This window comes from Montipora foliosa, chromosome 6 (assembly GCF_036669935.1).
Source record: "Montipora foliosa isolate CH-2021 chromosome 6, ASM3666993v2, whole genome shotgun sequence".
In the NCBI taxonomy this organism is placed as follows: domain Eukaryota; kingdom Metazoa; phylum Cnidaria; class Anthozoa; order Scleractinia; family Acroporidae; genus Montipora; species Montipora foliosa.
Window position 1 is genome coordinate 18968243 of NC_090874.1, and position 14583 is coordinate 18982825.

The following is a 14583-nucleotide window of genomic DNA, read 5'->3' on the forward strand; positions in this document are numbered from 1 at the left end:
AAAGAACTACATTACATGCTCTAAGAAAACAAGGAAAGTACTTCCATCAGTTGTAAACAAAGCAGTAGCTGAATTTGAAGGAAGCACTGACAATTCAGTGAGAAGTGTAAAGGTTCTTTATTGTAAAGGTTTAATCAGCAAAGAAAAGTACAAATCTGTTAGGCAAAGCTTGTGCATGAAGTCTAATGGAAATAGTGCTCATAGAAGCAGCATTAAGGTTTCAGGAGTGAGAGTACCTAAAATTCTAACTTATGAAAAGGTTATTTCCTTTCTCAAATCTGTTGAAATTGGTACAGTGTTGGATATGAAATCTGAATTCTGTGGGAGCCTGGGGGAAGATGAACAAGTAGAAGGAGCTTTCAGGCAACTAGAAGAATTTCTACTTGAACTTGCAAATTTGTACATTCATGTTGATAAAGTCTTAAGCGAGGATGGATCACCTTTTCTTCATCATTTTAACGAGGCCCCATACAATTTCAAAGTAGCCATAGGTGCTGATGGGGCACCGTTTGGCAAGGACGATGAGGCTACTGCATGGCTTCTTTCTTTCATTAATGTAGGGGAACGAATTGCTAGCCAGAATGAGAATTTCCTTCTTGCTGGAGCTAATTGCTCTGAGTCTCATGTTGTAATGAAGCTTTATGCAAAAAAATTAGTTTCTGACATTGCTTATGTTGAGAGTAAGAAGTATACTGTGGCAGGGTATCCCGTGCAATTTAAGTTCAAATTAGTCCCTTCTGACATGAAGTGGCTCGCAACATTTGCTGGTGAGTTAAGTAATGCAGCACATTACTTTTCTACCTTTGCAAATGTTCATGAAGCTAACAAAGACACTGTCAGTGGGTCAATTGGTGAGAGTGAGGAGTGTACATGGCAACCATGGAAATACAATGACAGGCTCTCTGCAGCATCCAGGGTGAAAGCAAAACAAAATGAGCTTGATGCCACACATCTAGCCCCCTCAACCAAGCGTAGCAAACTTACCCAATTCATCAAAGGTCAGAAATCTAGGCAGGAATGTGAACCTATTATCGGACATTTGGTAGACTTTGCTGTAGCAGAGCCATTGCATAATTCAAACAATGCTTGGCAGTATATCCATTGTTTACTTTTGGAGGAAGCAATTTCACGAAGTGACATTCCTGTGGCAGGTTGTGATGTATCAACCCTGCCTAATGAAAGTCCACTTAAAAAATTCATGCTTTCAGTTAAGAATGAAGTTGGTGCATCTAGACTATATAAGAAGCTAAACAAGTGGCTCAAGGAAGGCAGAAAAAAGAAATTTGAATATCGTTTCACTGGGAAAGAAACCAAATGCTTTTGCCACAAATTTATGTTCCTTATTGATTCCCTAAGCAGAGAAAATGACACTGGGCCTGAATTACTTCGACTTGTTTCCATTGCATTTGCTGCCCTTCAACTGCGTGACGCAGTGTCAAAATTCAGTAGAGTTGAAACTGATGAAGCAATTTGCCAAGAGCTAGAGGTTCACTGCCAGTTATTCTTTAATACCTGTTCCCTTTTACTGAAATCAGTTAATCCTACAGTTTGGACTGTGGGATATGCAATTCCATTTCACAACAAAGCATTATTTAAAGAATTTGGATTGGGATTAGGCATTAACACAATGCAAGGCCGCGAGGCTAAACATGTAACCCTGTCATCATTTGCACGGCACGCTACCCTCACAACTCGCTGGAGGTTAGTTATGCGCCATGAGTACATTAGCTCTATCTGGCTTAGAAAAACAGACCCATTCCACTTTCGTTATGTCAAGTGCAAGGACAAGTACACACCTAAAGAGGCTCACCTCCCTGGGTTTTGTTACTGTGGTTTTGAAATGGGTGAAAACCAAGCAAAATGTGTTTATTGTTCATCAAGCCTTTATAAGGCTGTTTACAGATCTGCACACAATGCAGAACTTGATAAAGAAATCTGCAACATGCTCAGTGTATTTTTCTAGCGATTTCAGCCTCACGTTCTGCTTTCCAAGGAGATTTGCAGCATGCTTATTGCGAAACTTCTTGTAAAACCTCACTAGACTTTTTATTCTTACATTTGTATTTTTGGGAGCAACATTATGAGACAGAATTGTCAATTTCACTCATTGTTGAACACAACTTATAAATTATTAGTGTTGGAGCTTAATTAATAATAACATATTTCATTGCTTTCTTGGTTTGACAACCGATGTAAACATTATAACATGTCAATTATGAAACTTTTGATCAATATTCTTTCAGAATGTTCATGGATTGTTTCTTATCAATAAACTTTGTTGTAAAGAAAAAGTCTGTCTATGATTAATTTACTCAGGAAAGCAATGTAGCTCTCATCATTTATTGGCAGGGTGGGCTGGGAGCAACATTATGAGACAGAATTGTCAATTTCACTCATTGTTGAACACAACTTATAAATTATTAGTGTTTGAGCTTAACATATTTCATTGCTTTCTTGGTTTAACAACTGATGTAAACATTATAACATGTCAATTATGAAACTTTTGATCAATATTCTTTCAGAATGTTCATGGATTGTTTCTTATCAATAAACTTTGTTGTAAAGAAAAAGGCTGTTTATGATTAATTTACTTAGGAAAGCAATGTAGCTCTCATCACTTATTGGCAGGGAGGGCTGGGAGCAACATTATGAGACAGAATTGTCAATTTCACTCATTCAATGTTGAACACAACTTGTAAATTATTAGTGTTGGAGCTTAACATACAATTGTATTTCATTGCTTTCTTGGTTTCAGTAGAGTTGAAACTGATGAAGCAATTTGCCAAGAGCTAGAGGTTCACTGCCAGTTATAAGTTATAATTCTGTTTATGATTAATTTACTTAGAAAAGCAATGTAGTTCACATCATTTATTGGCAGGGAGGGCTGGTAAATGAAGAAAATCAGGACTGAGAACATTTTTGTGGGCAATAAACATTTCTTAACCCCATTCAATTTAGTAGATAGGCTGATAGTAAAAAAATATTGTGCAAAGTATACCTGACTGACTATTTACCCTCTTAGAAACATAATCACAAAAGTTAAGAATTAGCAGGATGAAAATAAAGGACTTTTTTTTTTGTCCTTACAGACCTTAAAAAGAGGCCCTAAATAACTCCAGGCAGTATATTAAAATCAAACATTATACTGATGCCACAGACTAAATCCCTATATAGCAATAATTCACAATATTCAACCACGGTAAAAGGAATGTTGAGGAACACCTACTCTGTTCCAGTGGCCATAACTGAGAGACAAAGTAAGCATTTCTAGGTTCTTAGAGTACTTTATCTTTACTGGCCTGGCTGCATCGATCAACACTCGACTATATCCACCGTCTTGCTCCACTTTTATTAGCACTTCTGTCTTCTCCAGCTGACGTCGAAACTTGTTGCTCCAAGACATTATAAGACTGTTGAAATGATCTTCTTCTGTTATTATTAATTCCTCCACGTGATTAGTACTTCTGGTCACCTGTCCCCAGCCATAGGCAATAACAGTTGTCTTTAAGGTATCAAACAGCTCGAGTGGTAGGCTTCTTTTAAGTGTTATTCCCCAGGGGTTGCGAAGTGACGGAGAACGTTTCAGCATTCTACAGATGCTTTTATTCCACCTGTAAACCTCTCTTGCGAGCATTCTTGAGGGCTGTGCCAGATAAAACTTGTAACGTTGTTGTTCTGGAAACGTGTGGTGTTTAACTACGGCTCTTGAAAGCTTTAAAAGTTCATCGCCAATTTTTGTCGCTAAATTCTTATCTGGTGCATTAGCAATATAAGAAGTAACAGTATCGTGTATATTCACGATGAGTTCCGCCATATTGGATAAGTAAACAACACTTTTGCGAAAACCCGCTGAGCAAAAGTAGTTACTGCGGGCTAACGAGCGTGCCGATTTTAATCCCTCGCCAGCCCGGCGTGTTGCATCTCAAGAACGGAAAGGATTTAAAAGTCGTCAAACTTCACAGTCCCTTTATTCTTTTTGTTACCTTAACGACATGATAAAAGATCGGCTCCAAAACAAGCGGTTAGCAGTTTCACAAATGCCTTTTCGGACCCGAAATGTTTCGGACATTTCGAGAAACGGGCCCCTGGTTATGACTATAGGTGTTGGTCCAGCGAAACTGAAGGAATCTTTGATGATGACATTAATGACCATAATTGTAACAGATATTTTTGGGCCAGTTATGAGGGAAAGCACATTCGTTATCGTGTTCAATCATTTCTTCCATGTTCAGCTTGAATAGCTGACGTTTTCGAACAAATTTATCAGGATAAGTTCTTCAACAATTAAAACGTTTACACAGAACATCTCAAAAAGGTTTCTTTCTCGTGAACCGAGCTTAAAAACGGCGTTAATTCGGTATGATTTTTGATATCATTCAGAATATGATATAGCCCTTCTCGGTGTTTTTCCCGCATCGCACAGAGGCAGAAGTTTATAACTAGGGGCATGCACCTTCCAAACTAGATTTCTGTACCAACACGTTAAAAAAGCGATTTTTTGGGAGCACCGTTTTGCGTCAGAAAAACGGACAGAAACATTCATTCCATTAAACAAACGACGAGGACAAAGAAGCGCACAGCATGTCGATTTCATTTTTGCTTTTTTGTGACGTAGAGAACCCATGACAAATTGAAAATGAAAAGTAGCCTACTCTTGTGATGGTAGTTGTGGCCCACGGTTCATTATTGTTCATTCTGGCGAGGAATATCTACGATCGGCGTCAAACAATCTGCGAATGTTTTACAAGGGCAGCAATTTCATTCGGTCATTTTAAGAGACAGAGTGTTGGCTTAGCCGACGACCACGACCTCCTGCTCTCAAGCCCAATCGGGGCATGTGGCGCGGCCGGTCGGTAAAATGATCAGAGTGTCTTTGTTTAAACCTACGATATTACTTATTGCTTCTCTCTGTTCGGCAAGAGGTTCACATTATCTAAGTTGAGGCTACTTTAAGCTTCACATGGACTCTTCGAATCCAATACTTCTAAGCGCCGCCACGTTTAGTTCTATTGACGACTTCTATTTCAGGGCCCTTCGTTTTCTCGAGCGACGGCACCGCCGGCTAAGAGAAACGAAGGGATCTGGGAACGAGAATGGTAAGAGCCCCGCACCATTTACGTCTACTTTGAGCCGCCCGAAAGAAACGCCAGCTTCACGTGCTTTCTATTTTCAAAATGCTTTTCTCAATATCTTCATTTTTGTTTCTCTTTTTGCTATTTCTTGTGTCATCTGTAAGTTATTGAATTGTACCTTTAGCTCTATCCTAAGACCTTGATGCCTAAACAGATTTATTTGACGAATGTTTTTGTTTTTCTTCTCCAAGGCCAAGCGCTTTCGGTCGTGGATCTATGTCGTATTGGTTGGACGACATCAGATGCACTGGAACTGAGGATTCTATTGCGCACTGTTCTCACAGAGAATGGGGCCGACATAACTGCCGCGACATCAACCCTGCTTCGGTCATGTGTAAGTTGCATGCGTATGACATGACAACTATCCCAGAGCCCGCGAGAAGCACTGCTCAGGTAAAACTTCACAAACAAAAACTTCTAATCTTAAAGCAACGATGTCGGCAAGAATACCGAAAACTTCTCTGCAAAATACAAATTAGCTTTATCGTAATCTCTTTATGACAAACAAAACCCTTAAATGACAAACGTTTGCTTGTTACCCCCCAAGCCATTGGTGAAAAAGCTCCTTTCTTTTTTAGAAGGCCGTGGGATTTTCATTAAACATTCTCGGCAACTAACTGTATTCTCGGTTTTCACATGACGTCACGACCGCCATGTTGGTGCCCTAAACAAAGAAAAGGCGGCCATGTTGGTGCCCCGACCAAATCCTCCGGGAATTTAACTCTATTATTATGCAAACGCTTCCTTTTGTTTTCGTTGAAAAACATGGCTGTTGATCACGTGCGTGAAAACCAGCAATTGCTAGGGTTTCACGTGGACGAAAACAAAAGATCTCTCATTAGCCGCTTTTGTTCGTCCACCAGAAGTCGTGCATTTCTCTATTGTTATTGGTGTCTCAAGAGGTTGGTTGAAAACGCCCTATTAGTAGATAAGAAGCCCAGAAAGAAAGAAACAATGAAAATTAAACAAAACGTTTGGCAAATAATGGCATCCGTCTGGATATTCAAATTAGGCTTGAGACTCTTAATGAGGAGCATTTCGTATTTCTTAAGACCTTAAATTGGTATTCTTTCTTTACTACTATGAGCTTGCAAAAATACCGACGAATTGCCGAATTTTTGTGTTCAGCAATGCATTTGTGAAGGTGTCGGGCTTATTACTCAACATAATCTGTATCGCACAGACCACATTTAAAACAATTAAAATAATAATTATTATACTTATTATAATTATTATAATAATAGTAATAATAATTTTTTAAATAATCTATTGTTGTTCTTTTAGTATTTATAGATTGCAATTTTCAAATTACTTTGATCATGACTTCATGACTACGTTTAGCTAACGTCGAAACGCCGTCTTTTCTTAACAAAGTTTTAACCAATTTTTAGTATATGTTTAGATATACTTTATCGCACTTTTTTATAGTTAAATGCTTTTGCTACTGTCAATGTTGTTATTTTTATTGTTTGCTGTTCCTACTGTCGTTGTTATGTTCACTAGTGTTTCTTTCTCCTAACAGGAACACGAGGAAGATGCAAACATTAACGTTAGGCTACTTGGCCTGATTATTGATGACTACATTTCAGAGGGTGTTGTTCAAATTCAACACTCGACGGCGGGGAAGTGGGGCTACATTTGTCCTTCCAATTGGATACCTCTTAACTCATTCGTTTTGTGTGGTCAGCTTGGATTCCCAGACACCGAGGAACAGGATTCGTACTCGTCGATAGTGCAGGAGGAGGAACCCGTCTACTGGCTGGACCAGGTGACGTGTAAAGGGTTCGAGTCGTCTATCGTGTCATGCGATCATGCAGGGTGGGGTCGCTCAGAGTGTGAGCCTGGTAAAGTCTTAAGGATCAAGTGCCTCCGCCGAAGGGCAGAAAAGGTAAGGTAGAGAGTGAACTGTTTTTACGATTTGAACGGTATTTCTGAGATCAGAGATGAGACGATTTAGGATTTGAACTGCCGGGCAAAAATTAGGCAACCTTATATTAACAAAGGAAGGCAATTTCCCTTTAATTGTAAGACGGGATGAATGACTGGTAGGCAAAGCAACTTGACTGGCTGAGTTACTAACTCACTCAATCATTTCCTCTCTCCCTCCATCACCCACTCACTTACTTGCTCTCTACCTCCCTCCCTGGACTCACTCACTCCCCCCTCCCTTACTACCTAACTCACTCACTCACTCACTCACTCACTCACTCTTTCAAGCAGTGAAAGGCGAACGCTCCGACAGACTAACTTACTCACCTTAAACTGATTCTTTACACTGTGAGAGTGCCAAATTGATTGATTGATCGTAATTCTTTTGAAGCCACAAGGGATAAGACTTCGAAGTGGCGCCCAGATCTCTGAGGGACGAGTGGAAGTAAAGTTCCGTGATACTTGGGGTACAATTTGTGATGATCACTGGAGCCTGAGAGAGGCAAATGTCGTGTGTAGATCTCTGGGATATGGGTCAGCGGCAATGGCAACAAAGAACTCAAATTTTGGAAGAGGAGTTGGAAAGGTAAACAGACTTTTACGTGAAGTATTTGAAATGATGGTGGGTGGGTGGCAAGTGGCAAGTGAAAAGTCGCCATGATAGCCAGACAAAACTTTCAAGCGCTAGTTCATTTGTCAAGCCTTCACAAACATAACAAGCGACAAATGAGAGATGCGCAAAATTCACTTCAAAATTCGCTTCTGGTTGGTTGAGGAAATTTCCTGGGGCTGCAATCGACCAATCAGATCCTATGGATAACGTTTCATAGTTCTAATGGGGGAATTCCTTAATTTGATAGCTTACTTTTTTTTTACTTTTTTCATGTTTATTTATGTTATACTGTACAAGTTTTAAGCTGTTCTCCGCTGCACTAACTGTATTCTAAATCTATTTTATTTTATTTTATTTATTTATTTGTTTTTATGTGAATGTGTAGTTATGTATTTGTAACCATTTTATCTGGAATATATTTGTAAGCAATGCTCGCCTCGACTAGCTATTGCTAACTGGGAGCATTGCATAGCTTTGTGATATTTTATGCAAAATACATAATAAAAACTAAAAACTGAACTAAAAAAAAACTGATAGCCGTTCGTTTATCACGGAGTTGTGGTGTCGTTTATCAGCAAATGTTAAGCATTAGCAGTTTATAAAAAGTGCACATCGTTTGGCCTTGGGTTCTTGCAGCAATTATAAGGATATGACTTCGGTCATCTTGTTTACTGGTGTCCGTCGCAGCATCATTTGCACCTTTGCTGCTTTCGGGGACGAATGATGCTACTCCTAGCGAAAATAACAGCATGCATCCCTCCCCCCCCTCGGGGGAACTCGATATTTTCCTGGGTGGGAAGATGTGGCGTAGCCCCTCATACCATGACCCTGTTTAAGACAAATATCGCTGATTTTCCTACCCTGTTTAAGACAGAAGTCCGATTTTTGATACCCTGTTTAAGACATTTTTTTTTTTGTTTTTTTTTTTTTTTTTGTTTTTTTTTTTCACCATGATTTTATTTTATTTTTTTTTTACAACACTTAGTTATTACGATACAATACTCACGAAACTACCCCTAATTACAAGTACGGACGATGTAACACACTACTGAAATTCCATTTTGTAATTATCTAACCTTACATACTATATAATACATACACTACTTACAATATGATCAATTAATTAGCTTATTCTACTTTCTATATAATACTTACACTATTTACACAAGGCAAAGCGGTTACAATTTTAGAGAGGTAGATAACACAACACATCACAAACACGATGCAAATACTTCAAATTAGGTTTTAGAGCTAGAGTTAATTAAATAACAAAAAAAAAAAAAAATAAATAAATAAATAAATAAATAAATAATACGGATTTTAATGAGCCAGCCACAAACTTTCTCCACGTAGTATCACAGAGAGACTGTATCGGGTTTGAAAACTTGAAATATATATATATCATAATAATGGTTCCCATCTTTTTCAAAAATCTTGGAGCTTCTTATTTTTTGAAGCAATAAGTTTTTCGGTCTCCTGCTTAGCCTCTACTTTGTGTAGAAACAGATTAAACTTTGGAAGTGATTTGTTTCTTCTACACTCCCATATACATAGTTTACCAAGAATTATCAGATAATTAAGTAGATCATTTCTATTTAAAAAGCCATGCAAATATTGAACGTCGTTTTTTAAAGTTGCTCAATCCTCTTACATTCAAAGATAACATTTTGAAATCACAAGAACCCATCATAAGCCATCTTCAGTAATAAACTGAGGGGGGAGAAATTTGTGGCGGGCTGCTAACAATAACTATAACGTACATAATGGTTAAGGAGAATCTGCATCGTACAAAAACATAGAAACACACACATATAGAAACACAAATGTAAGAGAGTTTTGGTGTGAAAAATCTTTGAAAGCATATTAACGAAGTTTTACTGAAGGAGTCTCGCGTCTTTTTCTCCAACAGCCGTGTCCGGTCCCAAACATAATATGTCTTCTTTTTTCCAAATAGGTATTTCCTGGCTAATTTATCGGTTTTTAAACAAATAAACGTAAATTTTTGCTCATGCTAGCCAGGTTTTAAAACTTTGGAGCGGAGCACGGAATGACACGTCCTCACACTTTGAGAGTCATGCCCAAACTCCTTGTCTGTTTAAGACATTTAATGTGCCTGGTATCAATGCCAAAGTCAACGGAAGTCAACATTAATTAACAAGGGCTTGTAAAAATTTTTTCCGAGAAAAGATATCCAGTTTAAGACAAAAAGTGATAAATCGATACCCTGATTAAGACAAAAAATGATAAATTCGATACCCTGTTTAAGACAAAAATCCCGAAAAACATACCCTGGCTGACCGCACGTGCCCATTAAGCCCTTATAAGGGAGTCCTCCCCCCCGCCCGGGAATGGTATTATCCTGTTCCCAGAGGCCTCGATCATTTCTATAAGCACCAAAGAGAACGACTATTGGCTTGCTCCTGGACCAGGAAGTCCTCGAATCATTAAATCCGTATATTTTGCGCAAACTTGAAACTAGAAAGAAATACTGACTTTCAACGGTTACATAAGAATGAACCTCACTGCTACTGTTATCTCGCATTCGAGGCGTTGCTAAAGATTGGGAACGAGATGTCGTAACCAGGTCTCCAGTACACGTGGGAGGAAGAAGATTGCGCGATACTGTTTCTTTATTCGAGTAAAGGTCATCAAAGATAATTATTTCGTAAAAAACAGTCTTTTAAACGTTTTTTTCCCTTCAAAATATATTCATCGATTCATCATGGCTTCATCAGATGAAAATCGGCGGAAAAGAAAACACGACCAGGGCTATATTAGGGCATTTTTCACTCGAAGACATCGAGGAACACGCTGATGCTAACAAAGATGGAAATGATGACAGTGACTATGACAGCGACTTCTTTTTGATGATGATTAATTTACATTCAATCAAAACATTCAGAAATTAGTTATAAAACAATGAATTAACAAAGTGTTTCTATCAAACCAGCAACAAAGCAAATAAACATTATACTCTATCCTGTTTGTACTAAAAAAGATATTGTCAGTGTTGTGAACTAGACACAATATAATCCAAATATTATGAGATAATAAATTAGTTACCATGACACAGGCATAAATTTACATGCTCTTTGGGAGGACTCAGATTGCACCAGAGGGCACCAAATCAATTTCAAAATTTCAGAATTTCCCAGGGTGACCGCCCTGAAGCCCCCAAGCAGGAGGGGGCTACTCCCTTCCCCCACCTCCCCGCCCCAAAAAAACACTCAATATATTACCTTTCTAATGGACTCGTTGATTGTGTGTTTCAGACGATAATGGATGATGTTTATTGCCAAGGAAATGAGATAAGTATCATGCAATGTCGGCATCGCGGCTGGTACAAGTCAAATTGTGATCACTATGAAGATGTTGGCGTCAAGTGTCACGCGCCAAAGCTTCAAGGCCACAAGGTGTGTTCTGACACATATAATATAGGTATACAGAGGCATACATGGGCATGAGTGGGCATACGCTGTGTACTACAGGGGTATACATAGAGGATATTACATGGCCGCGCAGGGATACGAATTTTATAGAAAGCTCGCGTTTTATTGGCTAATCGTGTTGGTTAGCAGGGCAACACCTATATCCTCACATGTGAAAGATAAAAATGATATGTTCACTGCGTGCGGTGAAGATATGATTTTTTTAGCAAAAGGAGAAATCCTGGTATTTCATCAATATCTATATAATAAATGGGTATATTATGGGCATACATGGGTCTATATGGGTATAAAGGGGTATACGGGTTTGTATGAATATTTGTCTAAATGCACAAATAAATAAATACACTACAATAAGGGATACATGAGATACCTAGAAGAAAATTCAAGATGGCTGCCAATTCCTGAACTGCATCAAACTGTAACGATCGGAGAGCTGGAAAGAAATCAAGGTATGTGCATCTAAATGCCTCACCATGTTGATTAAGTATTTAATTTGACCAATAAATGATTTTTAGGGGTACTCCATTTAAGTACTCCATGGAGTAGGGCTCCCCGTTTTGTCCTTTCCCGTTAAAGTCAGCATCTCCCACTGATGTCCTTCAAATTTCCTAAAGCTGGTGTCCGGCGAAGGATTTCATAAATTACCTTAGTGTCTTACCTGATGATGTAATGTGTTATCTGCCTCAGCCTTCGGCTTCGGCAGATAACACACAGACCTCGGTTTTGATAATTCATGATATCATGCTCAACCTCATCCAATAATTGCTTAGTGTCATTTGACTCATGTATGCTTCACAAAGTGTTGCAACGGTGAAAAACGGCAAAACTCCTGGGCCCCGCCTCGACGGGAACTTTTTTGCTGACCGCTCTGGAAAGGGAATTCCACGCGACGTGTATGAGAGTTTTTATCAACTTGCCTGAGACAACGCTCCCATTTTTTTCCGACGAAACGTAATTCGAAGTTTTATCAATTCTCTTGGACTTACAGGGACCCTATTGATCCGTGGAATACAATACATTGCATTAACTTCATCGACTTAATTTCTTTAGATGCTTTTGTTTTTACCTATTGCAGACTGACTAAGAATGATTTGCTCGGGTTGGCGGGTATGAAAATGCTGCAAGTGTCAGTCCTTATTGTATCTAAGAAAACGCTCAATTTGGTTTACCACAGATACGACTTCAAGGTGGCTTGCACCCCAAAGAGGGTCGGGTGGAAGTATTCCATGACAACAAATGGGGATCCGTATGTTCCGATGGCTGGGGGATAAAGGAAGCCATGACAGTTTGCCGACAGCTTAACTTGGGCTTCGCAAGTCAGGCAGTCACCGAGAACGTGTTTGTAGGAAAGAACCTTAAAGTAATCATTTCCGGAGTAAAGTGCCGTTTGGATGAAGTTTCCATTTACAATTGTCAGCAAGACGAATGGGCAAATGTCACTTGTAGCAGCGAAGAGAGTGTAGCTGGAGTCATTTGTGTTGATGGTGAGAAGAAACTTAAGGCTGCCACCATGACGATATTAATACTAGGAGTTTACAGTACGGACCATTACCATGGAAACGGTTCGTTTCAGGATTTTTTCTCTCTCCCGTGGAATTTAAGATGAGCGGAACACAAAAGGTTTTCAAAAGCGGAATTTATTTGTTTGATCGCAATAGTACAATTATAGCAAGCGTACTTTAGTTTTACCAAGAGTCCATGGTTTTACATGTAAAAGGTTACCTTTCAAAGTTCGCTTATGGAAGACGAAGATTACCGTGAATATTCACCGTGTGGAGAAGTGTTCGATCGCTCAAAGAAACGATGCCATATCAACTTACCGTCTAACCTCGCTTGCTCGGGACCGTACTGGAGAATTAATATTTGCTGCAAGTAAAATCCGTTCTCAGGTTGAATCCGTTTTTACCTAGGTTAAATTAGGGATCCTTATTTTACCTAATCAACCCCCTATAAAACAAGTAAAAACACCTTTACTTTCCCTCAAACTCTGTCTTACTCATCTCAGCACATCTTTTTAATGTTTCGTATCATCCTGCCGGTTTCTGTATTAATTCACTTACCCATTCAGCCTCAACATTACATCATAGTAAGGGAAAAAAGAACTGTACTATGCACTTAGATCCAGATTAATAGTCCTGTGTCTTCACCACTACACGAACATGCTCAACAGTTCTTTTAATTATTTACTTCTGAATAATAAGTCAATTGATGCCCATTTGTAATATCCAAAACAAATCCTTACTTGACCCAAATTTTTCTTTAGGCTTCATTTAGGCTCCAAAAAGAGTTTCTTCAATTCATCTGAGTGCGTATTTACCCTAGGTAAAATGAGGATCACCAATTTAACCTAGGTTAAAACGAATTCAACCTGAGAACTGATTTTACCGGCAAAATATTGGCTCTCGGTCGTTTTTGTACGGACCACGTTGAGCTCGGTCCGTATTGCTACGACCTTGGGCGAATATTTCCCGATACGGTCCTCGTGCTTGGTTAGTAAGAGGTTAATAATAATAATAATAATAATAATAATAATAATAATAATAATAATAATAATAATAATAATAATAATAATTTAATAGTTCTATGGCGCAAAACGCATTAAGATCATTTTAAAAATAATCCTAAATTCAACGGGTAACCAATGAAGATCTACCATCACAGGAGTTATATGTGAATAGCGCGCAGTATTTGCCCACAGCCTGGCAGCAGCGTTTTGAACGCGTTGCAGTTTTCGAATATGGATGGCTGGCAAACCATATAATATAACATTACAGTAATCAATCCTGCTTATAACCATAGCTTCGATCAAGGTCTTTGCAGCCTCCAGTGGCAGATATTTCTAATACGCCTAATATTATGTAATGAATAAAAAGCTGATTGACACATCTTGTTTATATGGCTGTGAAACTGGAAATTAGAATCGAACCAGACTCCTAAATTTTTAGTCGCCAACTAAAAGACTATCACTTCGAACTTTTACAAGATGCTCCCGAGTTCCAATTAACATAAACTCAGTTTATTCTTCATTCAACTTCAACTTATCAATAATCATCCACGCCCTAACATCTCAAGTGCATCGCTCCATTGCACATCTTGCCTCTGTCTTATTCATATTGTCGTTGTGTTTATTTTCAGAGTTACCAGATATTGTGCCCGACACTGATATTCTTCGAAGCGACATGACAATTAACTCCATACCTTTGGGGAAACTGAGGTGTCCATTGGAGGAAAATTGCTTGTCAGAAACTGCCGGCCATGTGATCAGGTTAAGTAGGTTATTCAGAGATTATGACATTAAAGAAGGTACGTTTTTAATTGGGGGGAGGGGGGGGGGAGGGCGGGGGCTTGTTTCTCCTCAGGTTCCTAAAAGTCTTCAATCCAATTTCCAATAAACAAAGTTCCGAAAAACTACGATAAACGTTTTGATGGCGTAAGCGCCGTTTTTCTAAATCCGGGGACT

The 14583-nt window shown here is 38.8% G+C and overlaps 2 protein-coding genes across 3 annotated transcripts in view; both read left to right on the top strand.

Annotated features, from left to right (window-relative positions):
- LOC138008795 (uncharacterized) overlaps nt 1-3887 on the top strand; it is a 5632-nt gene extending 1745 nt beyond the window's left edge. The window contains exon 3 of the mRNA XM_068856096.1: nt 1-3887. This exon is cut by the window's left edge and continues 302 nt beyond it. Coding sequence (XP_068712197.1) covers nt 1-1963 — 1963 coding nt within the window. The 3' untranslated portion in view covers nt 1964-3887.
- Nucleotides 1-14583, top strand: part of LOC138006883 (lysyl oxidase homolog 2A-like) — a 39688-nt gene that overhangs the window by 9969 nt on the left and 15136 nt on the right. For both annotated transcript variants that reach the window (XM_068853497.1, XM_068853496.1), the window contains exons 2-7: nt 5324-5525; nt 6655-7020; nt 7453-7647; nt 10947-11087; nt 12298-12607; nt 14259-14388. In XM_068853497.1, coding sequence (XP_068709598.1) covers nt 5349-5525; nt 6655-7020; nt 7453-7647; nt 10947-11087; nt 12298-12607; nt 14259-14388 — 1319 coding nt within the window. In that variant the 5' untranslated portion in view covers nt 5324-5348. The remainder of the gene's footprint in view (nt 1-5323; nt 5526-6654; nt 7021-7452; nt 7648-10946; nt 11088-12297; nt 12608-14258; nt 14389-14583) is intronic.